The sequence below is a fragment of the Anarrhichthys ocellatus genome, unplaced genomic scaffold, assembly GCF_004355925.1.
Source record: "Anarrhichthys ocellatus isolate YVR2014 unplaced genomic scaffold, GSC_Weel_1.0 scaffold5, whole genome shotgun sequence".
In the NCBI taxonomy this organism is placed as follows: domain Eukaryota; kingdom Metazoa; phylum Chordata; class Actinopteri; order Perciformes; family Anarhichadidae; genus Anarrhichthys; species Anarrhichthys ocellatus.
In genome coordinates this window covers 12,276,749-12,287,453 of record NW_022280035.1, presented here as the reverse complement: position 1 = coordinate 12,287,453, position 10,705 = coordinate 12,276,749, and the positions used below count along the sequence as shown (strand labels likewise).

General features: G+C 41.9%; 1 protein-coding gene across 1 annotated transcript in view; it reads right to left on the bottom strand.

Annotated features, from left to right (window-relative positions):
* Positions 1–2,611: 2,611 nt before the first annotated feature.
* slc6a17 (solute carrier family 6 member 17) overlaps positions 2,612–10,705 on the bottom strand; it is a 19,130-nt gene continuing 11,036 nt past the window's right edge. Inside the window, exons 6-12 of the mRNA XM_031845160.1 lie at positions 10,450–10,560; positions 9,148–9,389; positions 8,844–9,036; positions 8,077–8,269; positions 7,827–7,986; positions 7,323–7,485; positions 2,612–7,225 (exon numbers count right to left, since the gene is read on the bottom strand). Of these exons, the coding sequence (XP_031701020.1) occupies positions 6,863–7,225; positions 7,323–7,485; positions 7,827–7,986; positions 8,077–8,269; positions 8,844–9,036; positions 9,148–9,389; positions 10,450–10,560 (1,425 nt within the window). The 3' untranslated portion in view covers positions 2,612–6,862. The remainder of the gene's footprint in view (positions 7,226–7,322; positions 7,486–7,826; positions 7,987–8,076; positions 8,270–8,843; positions 9,037–9,147; positions 9,390–10,449; positions 10,561–10,705) is intronic.

Below are 10,705 nucleotides of genomic sequence, written 5' to 3'. Positions count from 1 at the left end.
CATCTCCATCTTAGTGTAATATTATAATAGTTCAAAAACTGTTTCTGTCTGTTGGTCTGAATGTGTTCAGTGTGTTAGCGGCTCTGTGAGGCTCAGTCAGTCAGTCAGTCAGTCAGTCGGCACAGAGGTGCTTGGAGCTCAATGGTAACATCAGCATGCTAACATTTTGACGCTAGGAGCATGTATAATGTTTCACATGTTTGTTTAGCTTGTTAGCCTGCTAACGTCTGTGGACATTCTCAGTTCATTTCATGGTATATTCACAAGTTTTACCTCCAATCAAAAAGCCTTCATGTGATGCTAAACATTTTTGAAATAACACGAGGGCAGCTATTAACAATTACTTTCTCTATTACTCTATTTATTTTGATCTATAAAAAGTAGTGAAAATTTAAATGTCAAACTTTCTAAGAAGCCAAGATGACATTTTCAAATGGTTTGTCTCAGTCTGAAAGATTTACATAAAAATCCGCCGGTTCGCTTTCTTGATTAAAGAAGATCTTAGATGCTTTACATTCAAAAGGTTACAAACTCACATTTTGGAGCCATTGCAGTTTCTATCCACTGAGCAGATTAAAACAAAGGATTAAAACAAAAAAATATTTTTTGTTCACATCTCTCCAACCTGCTGCCTTTTCCCCTTGTGATTTAAAAAACAACATATTTATCTGAGATCTGTGTTAAAAGAGATCAGATTAAAAGTGAAATCCATCTCCAAAGCATGAAATCCCTGTCTGCCTTTCTACAGAGCAACATGTGGCCTCCTTCACTGAGAATACTGTGAAAGCTCAGCGTTGTTTGCAGTGAGACTAGCTGGTCAAAAAATAATGAGTTGTCGTGGCTGTCGGGTCAGTCCTCCAAGCAGGCCCCACAGAGGACCATCTGGCCTCTACTGTGGAGGCTGACAGCAGCTGAAAGAGCCATGTGAGAATATGACTGATGGATCTCTGCCCACGCTATCCCAATCTGCCAGGAAAATGCCGCTCAAAGTGTGAAAAATATCCACCGACACAGTCTTTTCCTGGATCAGTGGGAAAATGGGAAACGGCCTCTTGGCTGCATGTGCTGTTTTTTAGATAAACATCTGTAAGGGATCCTGCAGGTGGGATTGCCATTAATGCTTGTGCATATACACTCTGTGTGTGTGTGTGTGTGTGTGTATTATCAAGTCACCTCAGCCTTTTTGTGTATCTCATATGTAACACTGTAATGGGAAATTATTTGTTTACAGGATACAGATAGTGAGATGTTCTTCAAAGTGCACCGGACAGCCGAGTCAAGAGAGGAAGTGTGACGCAGCCTGGGAGACAAATAGCTCGACATTTACACACAACAATCTGTGAGGCCCAAACCAAGGCAGCAGCATCAGTCTCAATCTGGAACTGTGAGCACATGCTGTCCAATGTCAATTTAAATAACATCACTCCGCACACACCAAGATGGCATGTGGGAGTGGGCATCATTTCATCAAATCCACTAATCAGCTGAAATTAAGCTATACAATTAGACTGAAAAAAAGACTGTTGTTTTCCAAGTTCAAGTATATAAAGACAACCGAAACTTGATATTTTCACACCATTGTGATGTTCAGCAAATGTGTCTCTTGCATGACCCTGATGTGAATCTGTACCATCTGATTGCAGTTACAGCAGCTGCATAGAGCGCTAGCAGGTGATGGACCTCGTAGCTCTAAAGGATGATGATGTGTCCCTGTCGACAGTCCATAATAAGTCTGCGTTGCGATGGATGTGTGATGTGTCATTGCTATTAGAGCCTGGATCTGTGTTGCACAGCTCTGGACACGCTGCAGTTTAGCTCGTGGCGGTTTGGTAGGCTGAACTAGACAAATTGCAAACCGCTGTGGGCTGCCAGACCAAATTGCTGCGTCCATTTCCGACCAACTGCCACAGAGCGAGGCATGAGACGAGCAAATTAGGCAATTTAGTTATGGGAAGATGTAAAAGAAAGAATCCGCATGAGTGAAGTATTCACTCATGCTGAAAGTGCAACTAACAAAATATCCTATTTGGTTATTGAATGCCAATACAACAATTGATTGTCACTTTATCATTAAGAGTGGGCTAATAAACAGATAACAACTGATATTCAGACATGCACCTCTCTTCGAAATTAAATATTGTCAATTTCATATAAGTAAAAAAGTACTTAATGTGTCACAGGGATAGTTTTTTATGTTTCTTTCACACACAATCATTTTGTCACGACCTTCTTTTTACATATAGAAACTGCCCACTGGTAGACAAGAAAGACATTTAGTCAGAAATTAAAATGACTATACCGAATTAAAGAATTTAAAAGTATGTCTGGTTATAATCAATCCACATTGAAATTTTGGTTTGTTAGAAATCAATAGAGCTCATGGTCAGATATTTTACGACCTACTGCCTCTCTTATTGAGCCTAGGCCAGAAAATAACATGCAGTAATGCAATTTTAAGAATTTCTTGTGTCTGAAATCTATAAATCACAAACATAATGTATGTGTTAAGTCATGTCAGTGTAAACAAAACATTGTCCTGAAAAACACATCTTTGCATTTGGACTTTCACATAAATCAGAATAAATCAGAATAAATGAGACAAACAACACGGTCTGTTTGATAAAACTGTTTATTTTAATTTCCTGTTCGCTCCATCATGTTCCACACTCTTAAACCAAAAAACTTCGGTGTCTTTCTCATCAGACATTTCCTTCTGATCGTGTTGTCAGTTTTGTGCTGGAAACTGCTGTAGTTCCAGAAACACAAAGGAGAGATTGCTTACATTAGTGGTCCCAGTTCACTGAAACAACAGGATTTAATCTACTGAATTAGATCAGCAGCACACAACACTGAGAGAGGAGAAAAAAGAACACATTTAAACACCAAAAAACCTACATATACCCACACACACACACACCCGTATACACACACACACTCACACACAAGTACAGGCGCTCAGCTATTTGGATTGAGAACAACCACACACTAACACCAGACACCAACAGACACCAAAGTAACATTACAAAAATCAAAAAATATCTCAAAATATACAATTATTATTTACAGTTCAAGTTTACACCCTGTCACTCTTACTGTAGATACTCCGTGTGAATTTATCAGAATGTACATCAATATGTACAGATTACATACATCGTCTTAAATACTATAAATATAACTATGTTTTTTTGTCACATAAAGACTATTTGCACGGTTAATTAAATACACTATTACTCTGTTTTTATTGTTTTAATCACAGTAAACCTCTAGAAGTTGCTTTAAAATACATAATGCAACATCGCTGACACATAGACAAGACAGCGAGACCCTGGAGTCTTTGTTTTCAATAAGAAATATCAAATACCAATGCTAAATGCCAATATCTTATCATTGAGCAAATCTGAACTAACATGAGAAGATATTTTTACACTGTGCAAAGTATTTCAACAGTGTTTTTAAACTTAAGAGGCAAAGACCTGCTGTGCCTGGAGAGGTGGGAACTCCTTGGTGAAATGTGACAAACTGTGCATCATGTATAAGCCAGGGGTTTAAACATGAGGATGCTGTTTCTGAGAGACTATATAAACTCTGTTGATTGTGCTCTCTCCTAACCCCTCAATTAATCATTGTGCGGATCAGCTACAGAACAAACCAATGGTGCAGTTTAGTTTATTGTGAAGATTGAAGTGCATTTAATTGTGCAGATCCTCCAGTGAGCCCCAGGAGGATGCAGGAATCAGACCAGACCTAACATGATCTGCAAGTCATATCATCAAGTTCATCCACACTGGCTCTATTTTAACTCATTGACTGGTGCTTGCTCACCAAGGCATGAAGCTCGTTTGTGCTCACTTTCCTGTGCTTCCATAATATGTGCTTCAACTCTAAGCCAAAGCTGCAGGTGAGTAGAGATGAGTGCCCTCACCTCTACTCACCTGAGGTCATGTGCCGTTTATATCGCAAGCCAATTGACCAAAAATATCTGGTTTCTTGTACATGTTAACACAGTAGTTTTTTTGCACACTCACTTTCAGTGACTGAACAGGTTATTATCCAGCTAAGGCATGTTTACATGTTCATTTATCTTGACACATTCAGGATGGAGTACAAACACTTTTCCTGTTATTTAGACTAGTCTGCAAAGATCCACTTGTTTTTCTATTGTTTCATTTTCACAGTGGTACATACTCGTAGTGATGTACTACCGCTCTTCACTCTGTAATGCAGACTTTCTCGACTTTACTTATTCTTACAAAATTTGTGACAACAGAACCTTGAAAAACATGCCAGGATATGAGAGACAGGAGGGAAAATAGATAATATAGAGGTGTTAGGGAATTAGACTGTTAATTACTTCAGTATATACCAAGCAATATATCACAGCTTCTGTAGGCTGAAACCTGAGCCATTAAAGAGGTCCCATTACCACATATCATAACAACATGGGTGTTGGTTTTACATTACATATGATAGAGAGGACCCAGCGGTGCCAGCCAATGACTTGGACGTATCTATCAATACTGGTGCGATAACAAGGCAAAATTCAACGCATCAACACGCTTTTAACATCATAAGATGAAACATTACAACTTGATAAATGCTCAAATTTTGAAGACATAAATATCTGCCGTACTGACACGCAAGAAACGACGTGAGATGTTTTTGCAAAGTGGCTTGCGATACATTTGTGTATTTGTGCCTTTTATGGATATTCAGTCCTCTATCTTTCTTTATATAAATATTGCTAACCAAAACATATTCCGTGACAGAATTTTTGAGAGTAACGACGACGCTTTTGTCAAAACTGTACTTAACAAACGACTCCAGGGTCTCTACCTAATTAAAGTGCTCAAGTGAATGAGACGAGACATTGGTCCAAACTCACTACATAATCGGGAAAACAAACTGACAAAAACATAAGGCAAACAGACAACAGGGATGCTGTTCAGGCACCAAACAATGTGACTGAGTGTGTTTCACACTACATCTGTTCAGTCTCAAGTATTGTTGTTGTCTCAGGGAGGGGCCACCAGACCGAGAGTCATTGGCTCCTCCGCACGCCAGCAGAGACACCCAGTGGTGAAATCTGTGTATTACCACTTTTTCGAAACCTTTATATCACTGCACATTTTCCCCCTAAACATACATCGTCATACGAGACTATACATTAAAAAAAGTCTTCACACCTCAGTTCACAAAAATACATCAAATTGTAAATTGTAGAGCTTATGAAATGATGTCCGTAGTGGTCATAATTTGAGGAATGTACAACAATTAAACCCAAACATCTTCCTCGTAGGTGTGACGTATGATAAAGCCAAAGCGCGGCACGGAACTGAACCTCTTATTCAATGCACTGTAACAACATTAGAGACGTATTGTTGTAGGACCTCAACAGTAAAATGTCTCATCTGTGTATTGCTGAACAACCAGCCGTGCAGGTGAAGCAGACAAAGCAAGGTGTCCGCTCTCTTCCTCCTCCTCCACATCAGAAGAGGATCTGTATCTATGGTGCGTTGCCACGGCTTCCCCTGGGAAACGCAGCTCTATTTTTAAAGCGGCAGGGTCACCAGGAGCTCTCATTCGGCGGCAGACGACACACTGACGCACACACACTTGCACGTGCACGTCTGTACGTATACAAGGACAATGCTCACATTTTCCTATTCTTTCTGCACCTGCTTCTCTAACACACAGACAACCGTGAAGCCTCTCTGCTTATCTCTGCACGTGCACTGCCCCCTCTGCCCTTTTAAGGCATCAATTCAAATGGAATCGCTTGATTAAAAGGATTGATTCAAATGGAAAAGCTTTGTCTAGACCAGCTGCGACTGGAACAGCACAGAGACGACGTGTGCAGCGCTGTTGGCAACAGCTCCAGAGCCTCGTTTGTCGAGGAGAAAGGTTGTTTCAAAGAAAAGTGCTGCTCTGTGTTAAGGCTCAGAGATGCTCTAAAACGATAGCAGGAGACTGTGCTTCGGTGTTCACTGGGAAGAAAGGAAGAGGTGAAAAGTTTCCAATAATTTGTATAGACCCAATTTACGGCGACATCTCAGACTATTGCACAACACATATGTACAGTATTCTACATCAGTGGGAACAGTGGGGATAGAAGGAGATCCACAGTTTTACGAGGACCCTACTTTGACTGGTTATTATTGCTGATGCATGAGAGGCACAATAAAGATGTAATGTGCTTGAAACACTGTTTAAACTATCAGAATCACGTATTACATACTGTTATGGATGCATTTGTAATCATTTTGTTTTCTAGATGAGACATTTTCTCACACGGTGATACAGATCACGAAAATAGTCTCCTTCCATCCTAACCCCACAAAGAACAATCTTCTACAACTGAACCAGAAAGAGATGATGATCTCCTAGATCGAGGAACATCCAACTGTCTCAAAAATAACCTTCTCCAAACTGGTGAACACATGGTTCAGCACAACGTAAAGCATTTTAGCGCTGCCCACAGCTTAACCTCGGCCATAGCTTATGACAAAACAGCCTGAATTGAAGCCCTCAGTGGACCTTTCATTGCTCCCTCTGTTCTTGTCTCTGTCCCTCTCTCTCTGCCCCTTTAATACATTGACAGATGGAAATGGTTGTCAGATCTGGTGGGACTCACATTCCCATGATCCCTTAATTTTAGCTGGGATTTGGCAGCACAGATCCTATGGCAGACAAAAGGGGGATAGAGGGACTCAGCTCTGGGGGTTAAGGTGTGAAGAACGCTGCAACAACTGGCAGTGGATTTTCTCTCCCTCTTGACTTCCTTTGTTCCTCCCTTACTTCCTGTCTCCCTCTCTCCAAGCAGGGCTGGGGTTTAACAGACGGGAGGATCTATGAGCTCAGTGGATCATAGCTCAGACTCGGGCGAGCCAATGTTCTGGTAGCCCGTCTTGGTGCTGGTGCCGTAGTTGGTGTTGGTCATCTCCTGGGTGCCGCCGGGGCCCAGGTAGGGGCGGTGGGCGGGCATCGGGGAAGGAGCCTCGCTGGGGATCTTGTTGAGGATGAAGCGCTGCTCGTCCTGCTCTTCCAGGTTGGAGATCTCCTTCATCATGCCTTTACGGTAGGAGACGGACAGCTTGTTGGAGCCATCTGAGATCAGGTTGAAGTGGCGGACGATGAAGACGAGTGGTAAAGGCAGCATTGCCAGCACGATGAGGGAGTAGGCCATGGCTAAAGCCCACGGAGGGTAGCTGTGGAAACTCTCAGCGCCCTGGCAAACAAAGAGTGCAGACAGAAGAGCATGAAGAAATGTTTATCTCCTTTCCCACTCTCCTTCTTATTATGTGTAAACACACATAAACACTGACCTCAGCCTCCACCCAGGCGTTGTATCCTGCAGGACTGATGGCCATCTCGATGACAGTGGCGACAATGAGAACCACCAGGATAGCTGGCGACACGTACCTCCACATGTAGTAATAGAAGGAGTGCGGCCTGAAACCAAGCATGTCCTCCAGGTCCTGCATGAACCTGCGAGGAAGTGAAAGAAAGAAAGAACGAGTTTGAAGGAGTTCCATCTCTGTCCCGGTTGGCCATGGCAATGATCAATGCACAATACCAGGCCCAATCCCAATGTCCCACCTAAAGCCTTAAATTTGTGATTTGTGATAGGGGGCTATATAAATAAAATTGACTTGAATTAAGGAGAGAGTGTTAAGTAGGCTGTATGGCGTATATACAGTATATACAGCCGCATATATATATAGTTTTGAAACAGATCACAAATTAATTTAACACTGCAAATGTCTACATGCTGCCTTAAAATTAATTATATCTAAATATGGCTGCGTCTACGTATCCAGTCAAGTTACCTCTTAGTGCCGTAGATCCAGGCCACAGAGATGTTCTCCAGGAACACCACCACAGTCAGAGGCAAACCAGCTGAGTAGTCGTCAAACATGGTGACAAAATAGTTCCCTGAGCGCTGCACAAACAGCAGGCCTAGCAGGAAGGCTATGATGCAACAAGCCACTGAGACAAATAAGAAGAAACATCCAGTGAGAATCACAAGCACTTCAATTGTATGTAGAAGATGTTTGAGTTTGATAACAGTCAGCTCACCACACAGGATCTCTTTGCGGATCTTGAAAGCATCTAGAATGGGTGTGGTGATGCCGGTCATGGTGCCGATCATGCTTCCCAGACCCAGGTTGATCAACATGAAGAAGAACATGACAGACCAGAAGGGACTGGCAGGGAAATGTGTCATGGCCTCTGTGAAGGCGATGAACGCCAGACCAGTGCCCTGAACCGCCTGGAGGACAAGAGAGGGAGGTGGAGGACAAAGTGAAATGCATAATGGTTCAAAATACTGCATTTTGACTGTTGAGTGGTCAATGCGTGGGTGCAATAACAGACTTGGTCGAGGAAACTGGGGCTGCAACTAACAATGATTTTTATTATCGATTATTCTGCCAATGATTTTCTCAATCTATTGATGAACTTGTTTTATATAGATTCAAAACATGGTCATTATAATTCCCCAAAGTCCAAAATGATTGATGCTTTTTTAATCTGACCAAAACATTTAATTTACAATGACAAAGAAAAACACATTTTCAAATTTTTGCTTGAAAAATTACTGAAACACTTAATTGATTGCCAAATTGATTGATTGTTTAATCTAATTTTTGCAGCTCGAGAGGAAACGGTGCTTTGCTTAGCATCCTGGTACTTTTAACCTTCCCTTTGTCTGTTGTTTTTTTAATATTAGGACAACTTGTCATGTATCATCACAAACACAAACTAAATCTTGATAGCTAAACAAGATTATTCTGAAATACTCAACAATCACGCTCCTTTCAGCTCGTGAGTTCTCCTCCTCTGACCTTGTTGAGTTCGTCCTCCAGCAAACAGGCGTCCAGGCCCAGCTGTCCGAAGCTGTCGTCCTTCACCGTCTTAATGACGCCGTACATCTCTGCGTAGTCATGGGTGGACAGGTGGGAGAAGTTGATGTGAGGAGGGATGAGCTCGTTGCTCAGCACGCCTGTGTTTAGGAAGCCCAGAATCTTCTCTGCATTACTGCACATAGAAAATAGGAGATGTGGAGAAGGAGGACGAGTTAGTGAGTAAAGGTTATTGCAAAAAAGAGAGACTGGTCAGGTAGCACTTGTTACAGTAGGACACACTCACTCAATGACACACTTCTCGTTCATGACATTCGCCTTGAACCCCAGGACAGCAAACACAACTAAAGTGGCCAAGATGGAGGTAACAAAGTTGATGGTGGAGACCAGTGCTGCATCAAAGTGGCAGTTATTGTCTCGCTTGTTGTAGCTGGAGAAAGCAATGACGCCTCCGAAGCCCAGACCGAGAGCAAAGAAGACCTGCGTGGCTGCTTCTCTCCACACCTGCGGCTCCAACATCTTTTCCAACTGGAGACAAGAGAGCAAAAATGTGATAGTCAACCTTTTTAATAACCTTGAACCTTGATGTTATATCAATCCTGTTTTATTGTGCCTCCTTTAACACTGGATTGCTCTGACATAACACATTGAAAAATATGTTTTGTACATTATTTTATACATTGTATAGATTTGTACATTCATCCTCCTGTGACTCAGAATATTTAGTATCTTTGGAACCTTTGGGGGTTTTCTCCGGGTTCCTCCCACAGTCCAAAGACATGCAGCTTATTAATTGATGAATCTAAATTGCCCATAGGTGTGAATATGAGTGTGAATGGTTGTCTGTCATTTTGTGCCCTGCGATAGTCTGGCAACCTATCCCGGCTGTACCCTGCCTTCGTCCGATGTCAACTGGGATCGGCTCCAGCCGCCCCGCGACCCTGACTAGGATAAGCGGTTACAGATAATGGATGGATGGAAACTTTGGGATTGGAAATACAATTAAATGTGATGTGGGTTTGAACAATAGTTTACACGTCTGAGTCTGTGGGAACTGAAAGTGCAACTACTACAAACAATATGTTGTCTGGTTTTATCTCCAATTCAAACTTTTTAATTAAAATAATTCCAAATGCAAAAGTAACAGAGAAATCTATATGTTTACTCTTGTTGCAATATAATGCACTGACATGTGATGCCAGCAGATAGCCCAACTACAAAATGAGTATTGCATGATGATCATATAGAGCAAATAGCAAAGTGCAGGTTAAAATGTTCCATGTAGTTATACATATGCACCACTGGAGGGGGACATCAACCCAACACGTGACTGTGGATATTAATGACGTCTATGCATGAGTGGATCTGACCATCTCATGACTGAGCAGCTTGCATAGACAAAGTGTCACTCATGTTACATATCTGTTTGACTGACAGGCAAAAAAACAACAACCCAGCAGTGAGTTTAAGACTACAGCAACCTCAGCAAATTTCTACATATTGTATTATTTATATTGTGAAAATCCCTATTCTGACGAGGCAACCCTGTTTTACAGTTGCCAATTTATTGGGGTTTTTTTCATCTCACCTTAGGGGTGAACATGTGAGCGATGCCGTCCACCGCTCCCTTCAGCATCAAACCTCGCACCAGGAAACAGAAAAGCACCAAATACGGGAAGAGAGAGCTGAAGTACATCACCTGAGAGAGAGAGAGAGAGAGAGAGAGAGAGAGAGAGAGAGAGAGAGAGAGAGAGAGAGAGAGAGAGAGAGAGAGAGAGAGAGAGAGAGAGAGAGAGAGTGAGAGAGAGAGAGAGAGAGAGAGAGAGAGAGAGAGAGAGAGAGAG